Source organism: Artibeus jamaicensis, unplaced genomic scaffold (genome assembly GCF_021234435.1).
Source record: "Artibeus jamaicensis isolate MK-2021 breed Jamaican fruit bat unplaced genomic scaffold, CSHL_Jam_final contig_834, whole genome shotgun sequence".
NCBI classification, from domain to species: domain Eukaryota; kingdom Metazoa; phylum Chordata; class Mammalia; order Chiroptera; family Phyllostomidae; genus Artibeus; species Artibeus jamaicensis.
Genome location: NW_026521981.1, coordinates 1,189,334 through 1,214,801, shown reverse-complemented (window position 1 = coordinate 1,214,801; position 25,468 = coordinate 1,189,334). Strand labels below are relative to the sequence as shown.

The 25,468-nt window shown below is 39.4% G+C and overlaps 1 protein-coding gene and 1 pseudogene across 2 annotated transcripts in view; one reads left to right on the top strand and one right to left on the bottom strand.

Moving 5' to 3' along the window:
- Nucleotides 1-907, bottom strand: part of LOC119053035 (iron-sulfur cluster assembly enzyme ISCU-like) — a 60,508-nt pseudogene extending 59,601 nt beyond the window's left edge.
- A 4,495-nt stretch (nucleotides 908-5,402) lies between these two features.
- Nucleotides 5,403-25,468, top strand: part of PRKAR2B (protein kinase cAMP-dependent type II regulatory subunit beta) — a 113,958-nt gene continuing 93,892 nt past the window's right edge. For both annotated transcript variants that reach the window (XR_005083230.2, XM_037150466.2), the window contains exon 1: nucleotides 5,403-5,969. Coding sequence is in view for 1 of the 2 variants with exons in the window: in XM_037150466.2 (XP_037006361.2) it covers nucleotides 5,660-5,969 (310 nt within the window). In the remaining variant the exon portion in view is untranslated. The remainder of the gene's footprint in view (nucleotides 5,970-25,468) is intronic.

Below are 25,468 nucleotides of genomic sequence, written 5' to 3'. Positions count from 1 at the left end.
CTTTGTTCTATTTTCTGATAAATTTCCTCTACTTTATTTTGAACCTATTTATAGATATTTATATAATCATAGTTTAAATTTCTAACAGTTAACTCTTATTCATTCCAAATATAGAATAGTGGCTATACAGCCAAACTGCCTGGGGTCCTATCCCAGTATCACTGGTGAGCTATGTGATCTTGGAAAAATTATTTAACCTCTCTGTGCTTTGGTTTATTAATCTATAGTGTAATAATGTATACATCTTATAGAGTTTTTTTGAACATTAAATGAGGTAACAGATATTAGGTACTCTAAGTCATATCTGATAAGTAAAGGTTAATTAATGTTTTACTGTTGTTATTATTGTGTATCTGAGGATATTAAAGTACTTTACTTCTCTGAGGTACTTTTTTTTTTAGCTCATTTATTTTGGTGCCAGTCTTTCATACTAAAAGTTTTTATTGGACACCTGGTGATTCTTACCTGAATTCATGTTTATGCAGTGTATGGAGGTGGTAGTGATTACTGACTGGTGAACTTCAAAATGGGATGAAAAACAAGAGAGCTGGGTTTTTCAACCTAAGATATCAGCATCTGTACTTCTTGCCTTTTCTGCTGGTCAGTTCCCTGAAGAGGAGTCCTCTGATTTCCTGCTTGGAAGGGTATGAATCTGGTTCTCAGAAATTTGGGAGTCCAGTGGAGGAAGAAGGCCACTAATAAGTAGTTCAACAAATTGGAATCAATTTGGGGATAAGGTACTTTCTTTTCAGAACAGTACCTTATCCCCACAATCAGCTGTGAAAACCTCTACAGGAGGTCGACTCCTCCATCTCCTGCTAGGCATGAAGGAGAGCAGTTGCTGGCCTACGTAGGCCAGAGGACCGGTCAGAAGGTGGATGGAGTTACCAGGTCCCCATTCAAACATTTCATTAATCTTCGCTCCTCATCCCTCTTGGAGGCATGTGGAGTCTCTGGATTCTGTGCTTCTGTGCTCTGTGATATAGATGTGATCTTGCTTCTTGCTGGCTTCCTCTCACTGACCCCTCACCCAAGCTTAGGTTCTAGCATTCTCTAGTTTGCTAAGTTGGTTCCAAAATTCTAGTCGATAATTCTCATCTGTTCTTCTCTCCTGCTTTTTTCATTTGTAATTAAATCATTTTTAAAAGTTTAAATTGTGGGAAAATACACATAACAAAGTTTACCATCTTAATAATTTTTAAGTCTGTAGTTCTGTAGTGTTAAGTATATTTACAGTTTTACATCTGATTCCAGAATTCTTTCATCTTGCAAAACTGAAACTCTTTACCCATTAAACAACACTTAATTTCCCCTCCCCTCAGCTGCTGGCAACCACCATTCTACTTTCTGTTTCCAAAAATTGCGACTACTCTAGATATCTCATCTAAGTGGAATCATACAGTATTCGTCTTTTTTGACTGGCTTAATTTTACTTAGCATAATATCCTCAGTATCCATGTTGTAGCACATATCAAAATTTCCTTCCTTTTTAAAACTGAATAATTTAAAATTTTTATTATTTTAAATTTTATTATGGTTCTCTTGTTCTTTTGTCCTTATGAGCTTACAGTTTTATTTCCCCATTCCTTTAGCCACTATTTTAGTGGAATTTTAGGAAGCAGAGATAAAGTTGTGAGTCCAACCTAGTCCTTAATAGGAAAGCCATATCCTACTTACAAAATGGACCATTTAAGGATATATTCTGTGTTGTTTCTTAGGATCTAACTTTATAAGAACATCTTTCAGCAGATACCTTGTGTGGTGCCTGTATCGCATGCAGTGCCCATGTTTTACACTTTCCTTTCTGCTGAAGAAGCTGGCCTTGTCATGTATTTATAAACCTGACCACTTCCTTATCCTGCATTCCACTGGCCACACTGACTGAACCAGGAGAGAGCCTCTCACTCAAGGCCAGCCAATCCACTGATGGTCGAGACCAACTAACTGGATTCTGTCTCTGGATAATATCAACTAGAGCCACCAAAATGGTAGTCACTGCTGAACTGCGAAGGTATATAAAACTGTGAGTGATGGCCACAGTGGGCCCTGCACAAACACAGTGCCTGTGTCCTTTCGATTTGCCCTTTTTTCTCCTTGAGTGGGTATATATGTCTTGTATGAAGACAGTTGATCAGGATCCATCTCAATTATTGGTAAGAAATGCTGTATAATTGATTGGTCATAGTTATTATCTATTGTGAAGCTTGCCCAGACCACTGATTTGTCCATACTATTGGCTTCTTTTGGCAATGACATATAAACAAATCAATGTCTCTGTCCAATACCTTTTTAATTTCCCAGGTGTGAAAACAAATTTGGTATCACTCTTATTTTATTCCAATGCTGAATTCTTGGAGTTCCTGAATTCTTTTGCAGTTGCTTCTGATTTTCTGAGAAAGTAATGCAAATTGCTTTGTAAATCAACAACCAAAGAATCAATCAGTGTGTTCTTTTAAAGAATTTGAAGATAAATAGTCCCCGAAAGCCACTGTCACTGCATTCCAAGGGTCAAAAGGATATGTTCTGAAAATGAAAGCAAAGAAAATCAGAAATTACCAAAATGGTTATGTGGTAGTGAATAAATGCCAGACTATGATTTGAAAAGTGAACATTCATTCTGAGAACAATATTAACATAATAGGAATATCAGGATCAAGCTTTACTTTTTCGGCTGATTGTTTTTGATATAAGAATTGATACAAATGAATATTATTATGAGAACTGTTTGCCAAGATATTTTAAATCCAACGGGTGTTCTTTTTAATACCATACTACTGTACAATATCACAGTATAAGAGAGACCATATAGGTCACCTAATCCAATTATGCATTTCATGCTTGAATCACTTCTTTTCCCCAAAAGAAATGACAGCCACAAGACCCTGGCAGTGTATTTGATGACAAAGCCATTCACCATGCCTCATATAGTAAACCCACAAAAAGGACTAAATACTTTTTGAACAAAGCAGGAAGCTACTTTGAAACATGGCTCTTGTAAATGTTTGGAAAAGGTGTGTTTTTCTCTCCTGCCATTTCTGTGGGAAGGAGTGTTAAGCATTGTGACAGGCACCGATTATTGTTCCCAGAATTGATTCTCCTTAATCTTCAAATGTTTACTTGGCACTTAAAGTAAAGATTACATTCCCAAGCTTTCCTTTTACTCACGTGTTTTAGTTGTTATTGCTGTGTAACAAATTAACCCAACACTTGGAGCATTAAAACAACCTTTTTATTATGCTCACAGATTCTGTGGGTCAGGATTTCAGACAGGGAATCACAGGACCGGCACTCTCTGTCATACTGGAATAACTTCTATCAAAACCATCACAAGCCTATTCAGATTCAGAAGAGGGTAACTGAGACTCCAACTCTTGTAGGGGAGTGGCACAGTTACAAGGAAGATGCACACATGAAACAGGAGATATTTTTGCAGTCACCTTTGAAAAATGCAATTTGTGACACCATAGATGTGTCCATCTTGACTAAGTTCTGGCCAAGAGGATATAAGAGTACTCTAGGTGTGCTTAACTTCCTGGAAGTGTCCTTAGAGATGGGGTGTGTGTGGTGGGGGGAGGGGGGGCAAGTTCCCTTCTCTTTTCCATTTTCCTGTTGGCTGAAATATGGGTGAGATGACTAAAGATGGAGCAGTAATTCTGGACCACAAATTAAGAATTACAGAGCAAGGGTCTAGAAGGAGCCTGGGTGCCTGATGATCATGGAACCACCACTAACAGTACTGAACTGCTAACATTTTACATTATAGAGAAATAAGCTATTATGTTTAAGCTACTGTATTTTGCACTTTCTGCCACATGCAAACAATGCTAACCTTAATAAAAAACATCATGAATAAATATACATGATGCGAATTTATCTTAAATTATTGGAGTTATAAAGATAATAATGCTAACTTGGTTAGAGTTTAACAAATATCATGGGCCATGCAGTGAGGATCATGGTATAGTATTTATAAAAGCTTACTCCTTAAAATGCTTGATACTTACAAGTAGAAGTACATTACTGTATTTAAAAACATTACTATGAGACTGAAAAGAAATGGAAATAGAGAAAATATTCACCCTTGGAGTGAATTACAGTTGGATTATTAAAAAAGGTGAACATCAGCCCTGGCTGGTGTAGCTCAGTGGATTGAGTGCAGGCCTGTGAACCAGACAATCGCGGTTCGATTCCCAGTCAGGGCACATGCCTGGGTTGCAGGCTGGTTCCCTGCAGGGCAGTTCCCAGCAGGGGACACATGAAAGGCAACCATACATTGATGTTTCTCTCCCTCTCTCCTTCCCCTCTAAAAGATAAATAAATAAATAAATCTTTAAAAAAAAGGTTAACATCAAGAAGTATTTTCTTAAATGGACTATTTTGTTACAATTTGATTTCTAATCATGTAGAAAAGATAACTCAGAGTAAGTTCGCTTGCTCTTCCGATATTTTATTTACAATAATATGGTGGCCATTGTAGAAAATGACACATGTGTTTTTAAATAGCATTTAATTGGCAAAAAACAATTTTATAATTCAAAACTAAACATTTGCAGAATTGGCTTTATTTCAAAGTCAAGACTTCTACTTTGAAAGAACACATCTCTAATTCCATTTCTCTTTATATTGAAATACTCTTATTTTTGAAGATATTCAAAATCACGCAAGGCCTAAGGGAAAGTTTTAAAATAAATAATAAGAGTCTAATCAAGCAGAGCTTTTCCTGCTTTAGGACCATCTGTCTGACCATGATATTTTATTCCAGTTTCTCCACTATCCTACTTGAAAGGTATTCACTAACTTTGATAGGTGCCTCACAATAAACGGTGCATTTACCTCAATAAGTAGTAGTAAATGCATACGGTGGAAAATGGAATAATATCATTAAATCAAAACACAATAAACAGGATGGATGGAGAAAGGCTGGATAAAATGTGGTGAAAGAAAAAGGAAGGTGTCACAAACATTTTTTCTTTATCCAAAGAGAACCAGTATGACTCTTTAACAAAAGATATTACAAACACTTATCAATTCAACTAGATTCTCGGAAAAAAATAAAATGCGCTACCGAGGTGGGGGCTTAAGTTTCAGGGCAAACCTTGTGGCACCAGCGTGGGTTCCCCCGGGTGAAAGATACGTAAGAATTCGGCTTTGTGGCCAGGCCAGCCTGCTCGGGGCGTGCCGACAGGTGGACGGCTAGGCGAGGCTCGTTTCGGGGCGGGGAGTGCACAACCCCGGGTACTGTGGAGTGGAGGCCCCACGCCTCGGCCGCGCGCGGGAGCGACGTTCCCCGCAAACCCGCCCGCCCGCCCGCTGGGTTACCATGGTTTCCGGGGTGTCACGTGGGCGCACCCGGGAGCTCCGTCCCGCGCTGCGGAGGGGTGGGGGAGGGGCGGTCCGGGCGGGGGAGAGACGCGGCCGCGGCGGGAGCGGGAGGAGCCGGAGATGCTGCCAGCCCTCCCGGGGCCGCGCTCGCTCTGCTATCGCCGCCGAGCCGAGCAGCCTCGTGCTGAACCAGTCGTCCGCTGGGGCCCATTGCGCCACACTCGCAGCCGGTAGCGCTTCCAGCACCCTCTGCGCTTGGTAGGCGGCCGGGGGGCCCGAGGCTTGTCCGGGGAGGGGGCGAGGGCGGCGCGCAGGCGCCCGCCGCCCGGAAGGCAGGATGAGCATCGAGATTCCGGCGGGACTGACGGAGCTGCTGCAGGGTTTCACCGTGGAGGTGCTGAGGCACCAGCCCGCGGACCTGCTGGAGTTCGCGCTGCAGCACTTCACGCGCCTGCAGCAGGAAAACGAGTGCAAAGGCGCCGCGCGCTCCGGCCATGAGGGCAGGACCTGGGGGGACGCGGGCACCGCCGTTGGGGGCGGAACCCCCAGTAAGGGGGTCAACTTTGCGGAGGAGCCCATGCACACCGACTCCGAGAACGGGGAGCAGGAAGAGGAGGAGGAGGCCACGGAAACAGGGGCGTTCAACGGTGAGGACTGACCCCCTGCCCGCCCCCTCTCCCCCTGTCCGCCCCCTCTCCCCACCGCCTTTCTCCCTTGTGCTCTTGAATTCTGCATCCTTGCTCACCCACTTCTCCCTGCATTATCCACCTTCCCTACCTTCCCATTTCGCCCACCCCCTCAGCATCCATTTCTGACTCTCCTATTCGCCCACCTTCGTACTCTGCTCTCTTGTCATGCCTTTCCCCTTGTCCCCTCCTCTGGAGTGGGAAGCTGAAAGGTAAGGTTCTCTGCCCGTCTGCTCCTCTGATCCTGGGCTGTAAGGCCAAGGATGACCGGTTGGGGGTGGGCATCTGCAAGACAACTTTCATTGTGGTTGGAGATATTGCTTTGGACGGATACCATTGTGCATAAAGAAAACTGGCCCGCTTGGCATCCTCTTTCAGCTCTTATGTTTATTAATGGAGTGTCCTAAACAAAAAGGCGAGGGGTGTTCGATTGGATTGGCTTTGTTGTTAGGAGTGCAAATTCTCTAAAAGGTGCATGAAATTGGGGCAGAACAAAATGCATGGTAATAGCTTTGACATTCTTGAAAACAAAGTAATCCCTTATTTTCCAATTTACCAGTGCTGTGTTGTGTTATTTTCAGACACGCAGCAAAGGATCCTTTTTAACCTGTAACGTACTGGGTCTTTCGAATGAGGAAACGGGCTAATAGTTTGTTTTTTATATAAAATAAATATTGAGCGATTTGGAGCCGCTTAAAAAATAAGCATTTGAAAAAACTGTAGGAAGTTTTGAAAGCTTGGTAGTTGTCTTTAGAATGAAAAGCCAGTGAGTAATTGCAAAGACCGTGCCACACTCTGAAGCTAGAAAGAATGAATGGGAAAGAAAAAGGAATTTTCTCAAATAGCTGCTCCTGGCAAGTCCCACCCCTTCTGCTTACAATCCTCTTTCCCTAACACACACCCACATTTGCAGCCTCCTGTGTTTACACAAATGCGTAAATCCCATCTTTGTGGCATCCCAAGTTAAAACAACATTGTGCACTGTGCAAGTGTTTCTCTTTGTGGTGTAAGGCAATCATTCAGCATCGCAGCAGCTTTTATTTATTTACATTACTTGCGGCTTGTGTGCTTGCAGTGCATTTCATATAATGAAAACATTTTCAAGTGTCATCCTCTCGTGTGTATACCTAGGAAGGTGTTTCTTTGCAAAGTTGTTGAACCATATTATAAATTAATGTATTTTTAGCTTGTACAAAACAGTCACAAAATCCCTGGAAATTAGTGCTCTGTGAAGATAAAGGGAAAGATTGTTACTTAAAATTTTTAAATCAGCCTTAAATTTTTTTGTACAAGAATTTAATCAAATAATTTTCTTACTAGAAGCAAGAAAAGAATAGAAGAATATGTATTTTAAATAAACGAGGAGAATCCATTAATGGATAACACAAAGGACAGAGGCATCTAATGTTATTTTTTTATGCTTCCAACACCCATGCGCACATATGTGCATACATGTGCACATGCACACACACAAAGGGAAAAAGAATTGTTTCCAAGGTTGGAGGAAACTGGGAACTAAGGGAGTTGTTAAAGAACCTGATTGTGCTCAATACAATTTAGTATAACTAAACTACTTTGTTTGTATAATGCTTTTGAAGTACTTGGCATTGATAATTCCATTTTTCCTTTACAGCCATGTATATTACACACAGCAGATTTCATTTCTGTTTTGCAATGAAAAAATAAGGTATTAACTTATAAACAGCAGGGATCATTTTGTATGGTTTTATATTTTCCAAGGTACCCTTATTGTAAAAATTACTCAGTGTGAGTTTTAATACATACTTGTTAACCAATTTTACCACCTTCAACGACTTAAAAACTTTTTTGATTTCAACCAAATGCAATTGGATCATTACCCAGTACACACATACACACACACCCAAAACATCAGAAACTTTGGCAGTGGTACTTCCTTCTACTAGGTGCAGTAGAAAATGTCTACTAGAATATTTTCTGTTATAATCCTCTCCTTTAAAAAAAACAAATTGTGTCGAGACTTGAGTTTAAAAACATTTTCAGGGTGCCAGTGGCTGGTAAACTTTTTTGTAAAGGTTCAAGCAGTAAATACTTTATATAGACTTTGTGAGACACATTTGGGTTATATCGCATATTCTTTTTTTTTTAAAACAACCCTTTGAACACATGTTCCTCTGGAGGTTGGGGCTGTACAAAATTGGCCACAGACCAAGGCCATACATAGTTTGCCAGCTTGTCAGAGAGGGGGAGAAAAGGTCAAGGTAACACCACTGGGAAACAGAGTAGGAGTGAACCTGTCTGTTCAATGTCTAGGTCCAAAACAGTGCCCAGATATATTTAAACAAACAAACAAACAAATAAACCAGTTACTTGACAATTTTAGTAATGTAAAGAAGTACTGGAAGATAAGCCTTAATTTACTATGACAACACAAAGCCAGCTGGATCAGTAATTCTTAAATTTCAGTATGCATCTCAAGGAAGTTCTATTCAGAAATAAATATTCCCAGGTACCATTCTTGGACAGCATTTTTGAATAGGTTGGGCTGGGACATGTTTTTTTCTTTTTTTCCCCCCAGACATGTCAGGTCTTACTGATACTCATTGTTCCCTGACTACTCTTTGAGAAACATTGATAAACACTGATAATAATATCCCTTTCTTGTATTAACAATTGAAAAGTAGCTGCCATTTATTGACATTTGGTGTATGCTAGGCACTAGGTAAATGCTTCAATTCATTATCCCACCTTTATGACAAAGATGACTGCCATTTGCTTACTGTTTCACAGCCAACATGCTGCAAAGCCAGACTTGCAACACAGGTGGGCTTGGCTTCATCTCTGTGCCCCTAACTCCCAGCATTTTACCTCTGGGAGGCAGTGAGGGCTGGCATCACTGGAGCATTTTTTTTTAATGTCAAGCTCTACCTTAGTGTGGTTTAGCTTTAGAGCTATGAAAAATTAACTTGTCCAAGGTTACACTTAGGACCAGTAAGTAGCAGAGCCTGTTTTCTTACATCTGTCTGACCCAAGCCTATCAGGGAGTTCTTCCTAAGTTAAATTTGTAGAATGGGCTGACTCACAGGTCAGGTTTTCCTGTTGTGGTGGTGTTGTTTTCCTCAGTAACGGTGATAAAATTGCATTGATTGGTTGGTACCCATTTTCATGAATCCGTTTAGGGCAAGGACTGGTATTTAGAAGAGAATGGGAAAATAGGTGAGTTTTTGACCATGAACCTGGTGCCTGTTGACCCACAGGCATGAGACAGTGACATCTTAGTGTGATGATTGAATTAAAAAAAAAAAGGCAGCGCCGGTCTAGTAGCTGACCCTCGATGGCACCATATGAAATAGGTGGGTGAAGGTGGTCTTTACTCTTTTGCTTTCCTATTCCTCTCCCATTTTGTTTTACTTTTGTCACTCCTGATTTCTATTTTCCGTTTGCTATCAATTCTAGTTAAAAAGGCAATTTTTAGTTGTTAAGAGTAATAATGGCACATGGCAATCCCCTTTTGGGGAACTTCTGACATCCTGAAAGAAGCTGTAATGGAGATCCTGCCTCCCTCTTTCCCATCCTGTAGAAGTGAATAAAGCTCGGCCTATCACGTCTGAAAGGTAGCGTTCCAGGCTTGGAATTTATTAGAAAGGCTTAGAGTTTACAGGACAAAGAGTTGGATTAGTTGAAGTTTGTAGTGGAATCTATAGTAACTACAGGTTTTCCCCATATAAAACTAGAGTGTTCCTGTGAAATCTTTTGTAAAATGAAGAAGCAATTACAGTTGACCCTTGAACAGCAGAAAGACCTTGAACAGCAGAGAGAAGGGGTGGGGGTGGGCTGGTGTGAGAAGCACCAACCCCTCTGGCAGTCAAACATCCATGTGTAACTTTTGACTCCCCGAAAACTTAACTACTGATATAGCCTATTGTTGACTAAAAGCCTACTGATAACATAAACAGTCGATTAACATATTTTTGTTATATGTATTGTATACTGTATCCTTACAAGGTAGATAAAAGAAGGTTACTAAGAAACTCATAAGGAAGAGAAAACAAATTTACAGTATTTACTGAAAATATTCTGCAATATAAATGGACTCATTCAAACCTGTGGTGTTCAAGAGGGGACTGTACCATTAATTTATATGGAAAATTTTGGCCCCCCAAATAACCCACCAACCATGCCAAATAGCACATAAAACCAAAATATAACACTAACATAAAGGAAAAGTAGTGCCACTCTTGCTGCCCAGGGCACATACTACCCCTGCCATGGCTTGCTAAAAAATAAATGCTCAGCACGGTTTTTACCTTTCTCCTTTTTTCATCTAAGAAAAAGAGGATAAAAAATATGAACAGTGAAAGGACAGCAAACTCACAGTTATTAAGAACCACACCTAAAACAAAAGCAAATTAAGAGGACAGCTAGATCAGGGGCGGAACCATAGAAATGAAGATCTCATGGAGGGTTATCAACAGGGGAGTGGGAGGAGGAGAAGGGGGGAGAAGGTACAGAAAATAAGTAGCATAGATGGTAGGTAGAAAATAGATAGGGGGGAGGGCAAGAATAGTATGGGAAATATAGAATCTAAAGAACTTGAGACACATGATCATAAACTAAAGGGGGGAAGGTGGGGGAGGGGTGTGCAGGGTGGAGGGGAATGAAGGGGGGAAATAGGACAACTGTAATGGCATAATCAGTAAAATATATTTTTAAAAAAGCTAAAACAAATGAAAGTCCTCTTTGGATTTTTTTTCAGTTAGCAAAAACAGGTATACAGGTGTTTTGTCAAAGTGGTGTAGCATGAACTTTTGAAAAGCAGAGAATACCTGTAGTGTTTTATTTTATTTTATTTTATTTATTTATTTTGTAGTGGTTTTATACGGGCATCATTATGAGATCTTTTGTTGCTCAATAGTTTCTTCAGTGAAATTGCTATAATTAGAACATTAAATAAAATTTGAAAATACTCTGATAAATAAACAAGTGTCCAGAAAAACCTAAGTTATACATATTGTATATGAAAAGCAATCAAGCTGGAAGAAAAATAAACTAAGCTACGGAAGAAGTAATTTTTTATATTGTAGAAGAAAAAGATATAGAATTCCAAGTGGGTAAACAGGCCAAAAAGGTAGAACGTGTCTAATAAGCAAGCATGCCAGAGGTATATAAAAAAGAAATTTACCATGTAAAAATGACTTAAACCTCTTAACTGTCAGCAATGTAAAATTTTTGTTGGGTAATCTTATCTACTGTTGACTTTTTATGGTTTAAAGGGATCCTCAAAACCATGCAAAATATTGGAAAGTTGGAGCTTGTGGTGGAGATTTAGAGAACAGTTATTTATTGCGAGAAGAAATGGTTGAAGGAGAATTGAGAAGAATAGTCGTGTTTCTGAAAACGTTTTCTTAGTTGATGGCGAGCAAATATCTGTTAGAGACAGAATTAAAAGCACTAAAGCCCCATTCTATCTTGAAGAATAAAAGTCAGAAACTCATCTGTTGGCATGGTTTACATGGTCTTAAGATGAGATGAGGGAAAAGCGGTGAGGGCAGTAGACCAACTGACTTCTCAAGACTCTGCTGTGAAAATGTCCTCACTGCGCTCGTGCTGGGAGTAAGAAATATGTTCATCAATCGAGGTCATAACCCAACTGATGGCAGATGCTGGAGAGAGTAAGTATCACTTTAAAGAACTGTTGCTTCAGCTAATTTGTTAGGCTCAACTTCTGTGTGCCCTTATATAAGAACTTGCTCTCTCTATGGAGACGAGATTATTATGAGACAAAGCAACCAATTGTCAGCTCTTGCCTCCTCCTACATGTAGCTGTCAGCATAGTACTGAGGAAATTTTGGTTGTTGGAGGTACCTTAAGCAAGTGACTAAAAGTTAAAATGTCTTAATATATCAACAGCCTCTTAAATAAATACATTTAATCAGTTTGAATAATGTTTATGAAGGTCAGGTTTTCAGGCAACATTTATTTTTTTTTTATGTATGATGTGCTGTGCTAGGCTTGTTGACATGTTACTACAGTAATAGCACCTACCTCATGAAGTCGTTACACACAAATGGTTTAATATTTGTAAGGCCCATAGCACAGTGCACTCACCAAATGTTGATTGCATGTTAAATTATCTCATTAACATGAAACCTTATAGAAGTGTAAATTTAGCCCTGGCTGGTGTAGCTCAGTGGATTGAGCACAGGCTGTGAACCAAAGTCACTGGTTTGATTCCCAGTAGGGCACATGCCTGGGTTGCAGGCTAAGTCCCCACTTGGCACAGGAGAGGCAACCACACATTGATGTTTCTCTCCTTCCCTTCCCCTCTCTCTCTAAATGTGAATAAAAAATAAAATCTAAAAAAAAAGGAAAATAAATTTTTCTTGCAGAATAGTAATTTTATTGTATTTGGGGGAAGCGAATCTAGAATTTGCACTTTTTAGAGATATAAAGTAGGGAATAAGTTTATGCGAGTTCTCCTTAGGATTTAGTGTGCAGTTGTGTTGCACGGTAAAAAAAAACAAACAAAAAAAGACCCACATCCTTTCAACTCATAATTTGTAGCTAAGAGGCCAGCCCAGGATCTTGTAATTAATGAAACTTAATGGTCTTTGGGTATTAGAAATTTACGTGGTAGTTTTAAATCCTCCTGAAATGGATTACATCATTTATGACAGATGACTAAAATATTGAAGGCATTATTTTACTTACGAGCATAAAATAATTCTATTAGAAATTTGAAAAAATAGTTTGAGTTATAGATGGTGATTATGATTTTCAGAGTAGACAGTTAAGAACATTATTAATTTTTATAGTAATATTCAATGGATTGCTTTAGTATTGAAATTAGAAAATCAAAGTACTTGAAATAGTGTCCTTTTTCAAACTTTTATCCATCTTTTATTTTAGGCTTTAGGAAAAGAGAGCATAGAATGAAAACACCCAAACAAAAGTAAAGCTTTGGAGGCTTCTATGTGTCTACTTATTTTTAAAACCAAACTGTTTAGCCATCGCTTAATGTGATGGTTACAAGTTTTCTTTTTGGGTTGCTGCTAAAATGATGTGCTGTGTCTGGGTGGGATTGGAGTAAATATTTAGTGGTTATTTATTGTTGCAAATCTCATTTCATAGATTCTAGTAAATTTCCAGCTGTCAAGATTTTGTTCATAACTGTGTCAAAAAAACCAATGTTTCTTTTTAAACTGTGTAAATACTAACAAGAGATGTTTGAATTGATCAATAAGAAGTTAAATTGTAAGCCATTAGGTGATTTTTTTTATAGCCTCACCCAAGGACATGCTTATTGATTTTAGAGGGAGGGGAATGGAGGCAGAGAAACATCAACGTGAGGGAGAGAAACATCCGTTACCTCTCGTGTGCACCTGGACTGGGACCAAACCAGGACTGAACCCACAGCCTAGGCACGTGCCCCGACTGGATGTCAAACCCGTGACTTTTCAGTTTACTGGATGACACTCAGCCAACTGAGCCACACCAGCCCGGGCTGTAGCCCATTAAGTCTTTTAATGAGAGTAATCAATGGAGCAGGCCTATGATGGAGGTTGGGACTGATGCACTATTTGAGAGTGGAGTTCAGTTAAGGAGATTTTGAATAACTGACCGCAGAGTCTACTTTCTTAGTGGCAAGAGTCACATGATGTCAGAAAGGGGCTGAGGCCTGGAGAAGGAATATGTGAATGTTGGAAGGGAGGGTGTTATGCTGATTCACTCATCCACTCGCTGCAGAAATTTTTGAGAACCAAATCTTCCATTTTTTTAAGAAAAAGGAAGTTCTTCTCTTAAGTGTGTTCTATCTCTAGACTTCTTAAGAATCAACCCTTTTTTCAGAGACTGTCTCACAGATAGCATACATAGTCTGTTTCATTTAACAGGTGGAGCAGCTGAGAGCCAGAGAAGTTCATTACCCAAATTTAGTTGGTTTGGGTCTTCTTCAACATAGAACTACCACTGACATGTTGAATGCTATTTATATTAACTTATATATTATGAATTCTTTCTGTTTTCTATCAAGGTGATAGATAAGGTTTAAGGTATAAAAGATTAGGCCAGAGGTTTTCAGCTGGTGTACCAGAGAAAATTTTAAAACATGCAACACTTGACTATTTAGTCAGGGGCACTGACCTTTTTTCCCCTTAGACTGTCAAATTAGGAAAATGACAATAGCCCACAATAATAGCTGTCTGGTGTGAGTGAATCAAAATTATACTTATTGTTTTTTGGTCATATCGGCATAAAATATATCTTTGGTGTGCCTTGGAATTTTGGTAATTAGTTAATGTGTACCATGTGATGATAAAAGTTGAAAATTGCTGGGCTAGGCTAAAGAGAAATACTTTTGCATTTTTGCCTTTGGAATTACCATTTTTAAGTATATTTTATTGATTACACTATTACAGTTGTCCCATTATATCTCCCCTTAATACCCCTCCTCCTCGTGCCCCGCTTCTGCCAGCATCCCCCCTAGTTCATGTCCATGGGTCGTACATATAAATTCTTTGGCTTCTCCATTCCTATACTATTGTTAACTTCCCCTGTCTATTTTGTACCTACTATTTATGCTTCTTATTCCCTATACCTTTTTTCCCCATTCTTCCCCTTCCTGCTGATAACCCTCCATGTAATCTTCATGTCTGTGGTTCAGTTCCTGTTCTGGTTATTTGCTTAGTTTTTGTTTTGTGTTGTAGATTCAGTTGGTTATGAGTTTGTTGTCATTTTAATGTTCTTGATCTTTTTCTTCTGATCATCTTCCTTTTCTCAGATAAGTCCCTTTAACATTTCATATAATAAGGGCTTGGTGATGATGAACTCCTTTAACTTGACCTTATCTGGGAAGCACTTTATCTGCTCTTCCATCTAAATGAAAGCTTTGCTGTATAGAGTAATCTACTGCCTTTCACATCTTGCAGTACTTCTGTCCAGCCCCTTATTGCCTGCAAGGTTTCTTTTTGAGAAATCAGCTGACGGTCTTATGGGAACTCCTTTGTAGGTAATTGTCTCCTTTTCTCTTCCTGCTTCTAGGATTCTCTCCTCTTTAATCTTGGCTAATGTAATTATGATGTGCCTTGGTGTGTTTCTGCCTGGATCCAATTTCTTTGGGACTCTCTGAGTGTCCTGGACTTGCATATCTAGTTCCTTTGCCAGTTAGAGGAAGTTCTCCTTTATTACATTTTTCAAGTAAGTTTTCAGTTTCTTGCTCTTCCTCATCTCCTGGCACCCCTATGATTTGGATGTTGGAATGTTTAAAGTTGTCCTGGAGGTTCCTAAGCCTCTCCTCATTTTTTTTTAAAGATTTTATTTATTTATCTTTAGAGGGGAAGGGAAGGAGAGAGGGTGAGAAATATCAGTGTATGGTTGCTTCTCGTGCGTCCCCTGCTGGGAACTGGCCTGCAACCCAGGAATCGAACCATGATCCTCTGGTTCGCAGGCCCACGCTCAATCCACTGAGCTACACCAGCCAGGGCCTCTCCTCATTTTTTGAATTCTTGTTTCTTGTTCTGTTCTGGTTGAATGTTTATTTTTTTCTTCTGTTCCAAATCGTTGATTTGAGTACTGGTTTCTTTCCCTTCACTGTTGGTTCCTTGTACATTTTTTTTTTTAAATTTCACTTTGGATAGACTTCAGTTCTTCCTTTATTTTTGCGATCACACTCAATCATTTCTGTGAGCACCTGATTACCAGTGTTTTGAACTGTGCATTTGATAGGTTGGCTGTCTCCTTGTTGCTTAGTTCTTTTTCTGGAGCTTTGATCTGTTCTTTCATTTGGGTCATTTTTTTTTGTCTTGGCGCACCTGTTACATTGTAAGAGGCAGAGCCTTAGGTGTTCTTCAGGGGAGGACAACCCATGGCGGGGCAACCTTCTCTGCATTGTGCTGCTGTTTTGTCTGGGATGGGTCTGCGAGGGGACAGTGCTGCTTACTCAGCACTAGGCAGGCTTTCAGTCACTTCCCCTGTTACCCACAAACAAATTGGGCCATTTTGGTGCTGATTCCTGGGTGGGTGGGTTTGTGTATGTTCTAGGACCCTGTGGGTCTCTCCAATGGACTCTCCTGTGGGAGTTTTGCCCACTACTGCAACCCCCACAGGTTTTTACAGCCAGAGTTTTTGAGGCTTTAGTTTCCTGCACTGGAACCCTGGGTTGCCGTGGTCTGTGTCATTCCCAGTTGTTCTTCCTGATGTATCCACACGGGAATGTGGGATAACTCAGTTCACCCAGTGCTACCTTACTACCTGCTTCCTGCCAGCTGCCACATTGTTGAGCGTCCTCTCTGCCCAGGCCTCCTGTCTCCACCCCTTCTACCGTGTGGATGTGTGTTTCTTTTTTAACTTCTTTCAGACTTCCATACAGTTTGATTTTCTGTCAGTTCTGGATTTTTTTAAGACTTTATTTATTTTTAGAGAGAGGGGAAGGGAAGGAGAAAGTGAGGGAGAGAAACATCAGTGTGTGGTTGCCTCTCTCATGCCCCCTACTGGGGACCTGGCCCACAACCCAGGCATGTGCCCTAGACTGGGAATCGAACTGGCGATCCCTTTGTTCTCAGGCTGGCACTCAGTCTTCTGAGCTACACCAGTCAGTGTGGTTGTTTTTTGTTTATAAATTGGTTGTTATCTTTCTTTTGGTTGTGTAAGTAAAGCCTATCTACATATGCCTCCATCTTGGCAGGAAGTCCTGAATTACCATTTTTTTCTGTTTGATTTTTTCCCCTTGAATTGAAATCTCCTATTAGACTTTATTTTTGTATTCCTGAAGAAGAGACAATTGAAAAATAAAAAGAATGCAGTGATTTTTCTGAGTTAGATGAGTTATTATCATTGTGTTCTTCAGCCTGTTCTTATCATCTGCTCTTCCACACACCATTTAGGTGTGGTTGGGGTCACCACAGAACCCTGCACAAAAATCTCACCGTGATGCCAGTCATCATCTTTATTTTCTATGGGTGAGTTTTGTGTTTTGGAAATTCAAAATGACTCAGATTGTTCCACCATGTAATTATTTTGTGGAAAGAATTTGATCTAAGGTTTGTAGGTCATGACTTACATGAAAACAAAACAATCTAAAAAAACCAGACATATAAACACAGTTGGTGTAACATTTATAAATGTTTCAGCAATAAGCTCTGCCATGTGTAGCCTAATATGTTGGGAAACTAAGAAAAATTCATTCCAATTGCTGCTGTTTAAAAATGTTTCTGTATTTAAGAAAAAAGACAAAAGGTCAAAATATAAACACATGTTCTACATAAAAGTAAAGCCAAGAAGATATACTGTATACAGTTATTCCGGTATCCGTTTGGCTAGGGACTGACATTGTTTAATTTACATTAGCTGTTCCAAGACAAAATAGTTCATGGTGGTGATATTAAGGGGATTTTTTTGGATTAAAAAAAAGAGAGGAAAAATGCTTCCATTTGTTTAAATACATTTCATTTAGACCCCAAAAGCATAATTCTAAAAGGTTCTCCAAATTAAAACATGACTCAGCTGTTTCATTTCAGTTACTGTAGAAAGCTAATATTTGTTACATGATACTCTTTTTATTTAATAATTATTAACATTTTGACTGCTTAAGCATGAGACATTGAAAAAATGCCACTTACAAAGTGTGATCATTGGGTGTTATGCTCCTGTGTGTTACGTGCCTCCCACAAACCTTGAAAAAATGTGGCTTATACATATTTAGCCCTCCCTAAAGGAAGCGGTATGGTCAGGATTTAAACCTGATGGTCTTAATACAGAGCTCATCTCCTTAGCCATGGTATGTACACTTCATTTTCAGCAGTTCTTACAGGGTCACATAGTTGAAAAGAACCACATATCAAAAAGTAAGCTACTCACTTTTCTTTCTTAAAATTTGCAGTCTAGTCCAGCATTGGTCTGTCTGTTTTATAGTTTGTTTTCTCGTCTGTTACACTCAAATTAGCACTTACAATAGTACTTTTGAAATTCAAGATATTGTTTATTTTTAGAAATAGCACCTCATATACTAAACTGTTTTAATTCTCAAAACTTTTTTGATTATGTACCGTTAATTGGCAAAATATATTTGAATATGCATTCCCAGTAGGTATTTATGAATTGTATGCATGTACCGGTATATTAGTTTATTATGTAGGTGATAAAGTTTCCCAGAATATAAATACTGAAAATAAAAAATATGGCATAACAAGTTCTATTTTTTCTATATTTTGAAGGATTGCCTTAGACTCTGCCTGGGGTGCATGAATCCATTTTGTAGGTCTCAACTCTTGTGGGAGTGACTTCTCTGTGAGCCCCCCGAGTGCCACAGACACGAGAATGAATATGTCAAGACGTGCTGGATCTGTTTGGGGAGGAGAAGTGGGCTGTGGCCAGTTTCTCAGGGGAGAAAAAGGCCCTGAGCCCCCTGCTCGAGGGCTTTTATTGGGTTGTAATACACAGGAATACAGGACGGCAAGGATCAAACAGTACATAACATTTCAAAGAAATCCGAGGGCTTAGTCTGAGTCCGAGTCTGTCAGGAAGAGAGTTTTAGGGTTTCCTGCTTGAACCCTTAACATATGAATGAAAGCACTTTTAGCAGAGCAGATTTCACAGGTTTATCAGAAAGTCTTTGTGATGCCAGATTTTCCCCCAGGACACACCGTAGCAAGGCAGGAAGCTGCACCCCTCCCCATCAGGTATTCAGGCTTAAGGGGATTAGAGCCAGGAAGCGCTTCTCCCAGAGGACATGGGGACTTGGACTATGTCAAAGCCGGGCAGGGTGGGGGGTGGTGAGAGTCCATTGCTCTTTGTTGCAGCCCCTGGAGTCCTTCCAGGAAGGCCTGCCCAGTGATCGAGTCTGGATTAGGTTGCCCCCCCGCTGTGAGGGGTCTTACCTGTCATTGACTTCTGACCAAGCTTTGGGGGCAGGGAGAGGAAACTGAGGCAGCGTTCGCTACCAGAGACAGGCTTTGTCTCTTGCAGCCTGCATTCTAGAGGTCGTCCCTCGCCCTTAGCCACAAGGGGTAGAGATACAATTCCTCAAACGAGGCAGAGCGGTCTACAACAAACGCTAAACAACACGACTCAGAACTCTATTAATATATAAGACAGCATGGCTGATTACCTTTGGTTTCCTGATTGAAGCTGTTGGGTTACAAAGGACCTGCCCATGGGCAGGGTTACTGTGGGTGCACATGCTCTTTTAAATGGACATTCAGTAGGTAAGTTGTTTGACTAAACAGAAATCCCTTTTTTTTTTTTTAAGGAAATAAAACCAAAACCATAGTAGGGAAGATCCAGGCCTTAAGTTTGTATTCCTTAAGTTTGTATACCAATATTCATGCAAATTCTGAGTATGGAGAAAAAGAATCATCATATTACAGGTTTTTAATAATCACAAAACCATGGAAATTCCAGTTGGAATTAGAAGAAAATCTAAGCTTAAAGAAGTTTAAAAGAAATGCAGTTTCATGGAGCATCTCTCTCAGGGAGAATGTCTCTGGAGATGACATCTGGTCTGGAGGGAGACTTCATTATCTCCCTTTTTTGTCTTTTGAAAAAATGTTTATTGTATACTTGTGTTAACCTACTAAATGAATTTTAACTGTAAAGAGACATGAAGAAAAGGCAGTTCTTTTATAAATACTCATTAAGTAGTCATTAACACACAGTCTGCAGAGGCACGTGACATGGTTCTTAACTGACATGACCGAATATTGCTGCGTAAGTTAGTCTGGTCCTGACTGCCCAGTCCTCCTTCCTGCCTTGCTGCTGAACCACACTCTTTCTTAAAGGCCAGCAGACATTGCGCCCTACCAGAAATTGGTGCCCGTTCTCTGGCTGACATTAATGGCATCAATATGGCAGGGCGAATATGCCCTGTATCCGATTAAGCTTCACAGATGTCACCTGGGTGTTCCCGCCCCAGGCAGGCAGGAAAATGTGGGACTGTGCTCCCTTTCAGCTTTCTGGTGTGTACTGCACTTTGCCCAGAGTAAGTGCTCCAGTATAATTTAACCTCAGTTAAAAACTGTCTGATTAGTAGTGAATGTCTGTACATTTATTACTAATTTAAATTAGTAGTAAATTTAAACTAGTAGTACACTTACTACTAATTTAATTTAAAGTGATTGAAACCCTCTTATGCATGTAAATTTTTTAAAGTCTCCTAATAATTCTTTACATAACTGAGTTTTAAAATGTTCACATGAAATGTAATAGCCTTAGCCTATTTTCAGTTTCATAGGTTTAGACTTCATTGAATTAAAAATGAGGCCATATTATATATTGGCTTGATATCTGTTCAGTCTGCAAAATGCAAAGAACATAGGTGTATAGGCTTACCTTGCTGTTCAGTAGTTCATATTCTAATCTAGGGGACATTCTGACCTACCTAAGTTTACCATGTTACCTCTTCTTACATGAGCCTCCTGCCAAATCTAAAACTTGTACATTGCCATGAACCTTCTTCCATCAGCCTGAGCGCAGGCTGCCTCCCTCCCTTTCTGAGTGACTCCTGCCCACCCCTCAAGGCTCACATGCCCTTTGGATCCCCCAGTTTCTCCTCTTTTCCTCTCACTGCAGCACAGGCTTCCCTTTGTTTAAGATTCAGATGAACACAGCTACCCACTTACCAACCACCTCTGCTTGTGTGTCCTTCAGGAACCCCCAAATAATTTTGTTCTAAACAGAATGTGTTACCTTCTGCCTCAGTTGTTATTCTTTGCTGTTATACACACTCATGTTCTTTGTGTGTGTGTGTCCGATGATTTGTTAAACGTTATCAGAGTCTGTATCCTCTGCCTCATACTTCTTACACCTGGTCATTTTTGGAAAACAAACATTGCTTTTAGTTGCTGAAATTGTAAAAGTAGTGACAGGAAAAATGAGAAACAATGCACACTTTTAAAAAAATGACTTCACTTTGGCATGGACTCTGGGTCCAAATCCTGACTCTGCCGTTTATCACACGTGGAACCTTGAGGAAGTTACTTTATCATCTGTGCCTCAGTTTCTTCACCTATGAAATGGGAATAATGATAGTATGCGCCTCAGAGGGTTGTTGTAAGAACTGAGTGAGTGACATTGTCTGGATATACTCATTTATTATGAGTTAAAGAAAGAAGAGAGGGAGGGAAAGGAAGAGTAAGTTTTGAGAATATGATAGTTTCTAAAAATGAAGTTTGCTTGGAAATATAAGAAATGAGAGGTTGCTTTCAAGGCTGTGTAGTCGTAGTGACTTTTTAAAAAAGCTGTTATTGAGCCCTGGTGGCTTTAGTTAATTGGAGCTTCGTTCTGTACACAAAGGTTGTGGGTTCAATTTCTGGTCAGGGCACATGCCTGGGTTTCCAGTTCGGTCCTGGTTGGGGTGCATATGGGATTGATGTCTCCCTGTCTGTCTGTCTGTCTGTCTCTCTCTCTTCCAAATCAACAGACATATCCTTGAGTATTAAAAAAAAGCTATCAATGAAAAATATGAAAATAGCCTTTAGGTTTTTGAGCTGTTTCAGACTTTTAAAAAATGCTCTTTTAAATCTCAAGCCCTACTTTAATTGCATTTGAAATGCAAGTAATTTGACTTTTAAAAATAAAGTTAAAACAACCCCCAAACAATAGGATAAAGCTTTGCTTTGTTTCATACCATCCCCTACCTCGAGAATTAACTAACAGCATAAATAAACTTATGTGTACAAAATTTTCAAGTTTATAGTTTTATTTTAGTTTTAAAATCAGTTTAAAATATTCTAGGAAATAGAAGGTAGGAGTATTGAAAATCGTTGCTTTATTTGAATGAGGCAGATGTTTAGAGTAAAAACATTATGTGTCTGAAATAGAAATTAATTGGAAAAATTTAGTTGCATTAAATTGACAGCTTGTTGCTGTTTCCTTATGTCATAATATTTATGAAAGGAAGCTCGGGGTAGGACAAATGTATACCTGAGTTTTACATTAGAAAGAGGTTTAATTTCAAAAACCTAATTATGTGCTTGCTTCACTATAAATTGCTAGCTTAATAGATTTTTAGAAGGAAAAAGAAGTCAGTCTTTTAAGGTAACTGTTTGTATGGAGTCGTTCACAGGTCTTTGATTTCTTATTTGACTGTCATTAACAACAGTTTAACAGCTAAGTAAGAGCAGGACATTTGATTCTTTTTTTTTTATTTTTTACTTATTTATTTTACTAAGTTTTTTTAACCCAAATTTTTATTTTTATTTTTTTACCTTTATATTTCTTTTTATTTAATTATTTTTCAAGTACAGTTTCCTGTCTTTTATTCCCAGCCCAGCCCACCCTGCCCCGTGCTCCCCACCTCCCTCCCCATCCACCCCTGTTAGTTTTTGTCCATTTGATTTGATTCTTTTTTTTAATATTAAATTTTATTTAGTTACTTTTCAAGTACATTTTTTTTTTATCTATTTCTCCCATCCCACCCCACCACCCCGCCCGGTGATTTGATTCTTAATAATTCCTTAAAATAATTTCCTTACAATTCCTTTAAAAAAAAAACCAAAAGGATTTTAGTGTTTGAATTTTAATGTTCATTTGTAAAAAGGATGTTTTGTAAAAAATATTTCAGGAACATATTTAGCATTAAAAGAGTACAAAGTTTCAGTTAATGCAAGATGAATCAGTTCTGGAGATCTAATGCACAGCACGATGTAGCGGTAGTTACCAGTACTGTGTTACGTGCTTGGATTTTCCTGAGAGGTATAGCGTAAATCTTCATAGACACACAGAGCACACAAAATGGTACCTATGTAGAGTGGTAAGTTATTTAGCTTGATTGTGGTGGTGGTTTCACATTGTGTGCATATGTCAAAATATCAAATTGTATACCTTAAATATGTACAATTTTTATATGTCAAAGGTGATACTTAAAAAATGCGAACTAACCTGGTTGGGCTGCTGATAATAGTGTTAGAGCATAGCAAGAAATTTTATTTGCCAAAACCAACGAGCACAGAACATTTTATATATTTTTTAAATGTGAGGTATTTCTGCCCTGGCTGGTGTGGCCCAGTGTAATGAGCTCCAGCCTGCAAACCAAAGGGTGACTTGTTCGATTCCTGGTCTAGGGCATGTGCCTGGGTCGTGGGCCAGGTCCCCGGTGAGGGGCACATGGGAGGCAACCACACATTGATGTTTCTCTCCCTCTCTTCCCTTCTGTCTAAAAAAATAAATAAAAAGAAATCTTTTCAATGTGAGACATTTCCAATACACAGAAAGGAACAGAGACTAAGTAAAGAACACTCACATAAACCATCCTCTAGCTCTTCACAAATTTTAACATTTTAACCCTTGAGGTCTTTTTCTTTTAAGAAAATACCACGTGCGGGAGGAGTCCCCTCTCTTACCCTGTTCTCTTACATTTCTTCTCCATAGATAACTGCCACTGTGGTCAGTTTGGTGTTGCTGTTTCCAGTGCATAGTCATCTAATTTTATCCAAAGATTAGAAACGTTGTTATTTTGCATACTTCCAAAGTTTTTTAGTTGTACCACTTAACAAAAGTTTCATTTATATACATTTTCATCTTTCTACTTGTTTTTGAGAACATTGTAATGATGTTACATTGATTCATTAAACACTAGTTTATTTTAAACTGCTGTGTGATAGACCCTAGACCCTTGTATAGATCCTTTGTACATTCTTCAGTAAGCATTTTGATCATTTCCAATTTGTTGTTACTAGAGTGCTGTAGTAAACATTGTGTGTGTGATACAGATGTACTGATACTGTAAAGGTAAATTTCAAAGTGTTATGTGGGGCCCTTGGCGGATCCCCACATAGGTGTCAGGGGAAACCCCTATTACATTAATTTTTCATTAGCATTATTCATTCAGCTTTCGTTGAACCTAATGTTTTATATCAAGCAGTGTTCTAGGCCCTGGGGGTACAGTCGTGAAGCAGACAGACAAGGAAGGACCCTGCCCTCAAAGAGCTTATAGTCTAGTGGGGGAGGAAACACAATAAAGGTAATACCCTAGATCCCTTTGGAAGCGCTGATGGCTATGAAGAAAGTGAGACTGGATGATGTGACTGAAAGGAACGACAGGGTCTGCTTCCAACTGGGTGTTCCGGGAAGGGATTTTCAAGGAGGGACCTCTGAGCAGAGACCGGAATAGCAGGGACAGGAAGTTGTGGGGTTGGGTTTTCGGTAACTGTACTTTTATGATTAGGCCAACCATAATCACATCCCCTGATTGTTTACTCAGTTCTTCATTTCAGAGTCCTTATATTTTTTCATAATTACCCTTTTTAGGTTTTGTTTTGCTGTGACTTTATGGTTGTGAGACTATTTGAACTCAAGCTTTGGGCTTTCCTGCTATTCTTACTAATTATTCTATAGTGTTCACTCTTAGAAACAGCAGTAGTCTCCACAAATCTTCCCTTCGCACATATTTGACCTTGTAGGTTTAGAAGAGACACTATTACTATATGTAGAAGCAGAGATTGAATTTCTGTACTTTTGACAACAGACATCCTCTATTCTACTCCTCTTCTGAACCACACTGTAATGAAAAGTATTTGGGAGCCTTCCTCTCAGAACCGTTATTGCATTGACTCTGTGTCATTCAGCTGAGCTACCTTGGAACTCTTCTAGCTGTAGCTGTATTTTTCTTTTTGTTCCCAAGAGGGCATTTTTGGTAAAGTTCCCATGAATTAAAAAGTGGAGAGAACCAAGTTCATAAGCAAAAGTAAGTAGGAGTGTTTTTTTCCCCTTATATAGTAGTTATATGTTATTACTATGATATTTAAAAATATCAGTTATATTTTGAGGACTTTGGTTCATGAATAGAAAGAATAAAAATATGTATCTTTGTAGTGGCCCTGAAAGTTGGCACTTGCTAGAAGCGCAGGTGTCTGTATGGCCCCTCCTCACTCTGCCCTGCGGCCATGCTTCATTATGTGTAGGTGAGGCGGACTCCGGGTCATGTGCTGCAGAATCGGAAAGGAAAAGAAAGTGGGTCCCCCAAATGCCCACTTCTCAAACGGTTCCCATCATGTCTGATCAGAAGTACGTGGAGGGTACATGGCTGGTAACCTGTGTCATCTTAGGAGCAAGACTGGGGAGCTTTGGAGAGTGTCTTTCCAACTGTGGTTCAGTCCTAGTGCCCCAGAGCCCTTAGAAGTTCCCAGTGTCTGGAAACAAACTCAAAGGATCACAGGACAGTGGTGAGTAGAGTATCTCTAAGTAGAAGTAAAAGTGGTCAAAAGTTCATCGTCTTTGACCAGAAATACAGACCACAAGTGATTGTTTTCAATATCAGGAATGAGATATATGATTTCTCAAAAGAGACCTTACAGGCAAGAAGGGGCTTGGAAAGTATTCCAAGTCATGAAATCCAAAGACCTATATCCAAGATTGCCCTATCCAGCAAAGCTTTCATTTAGAATGGAAGGGCAGATAAAGTGCTTCTCAGATAAGGTCAAATTCAAGGAGTTCATCATCACCAAGCCCTTATTATATGAAATATTAAAGGAACTTATCTAAGAAGAAGA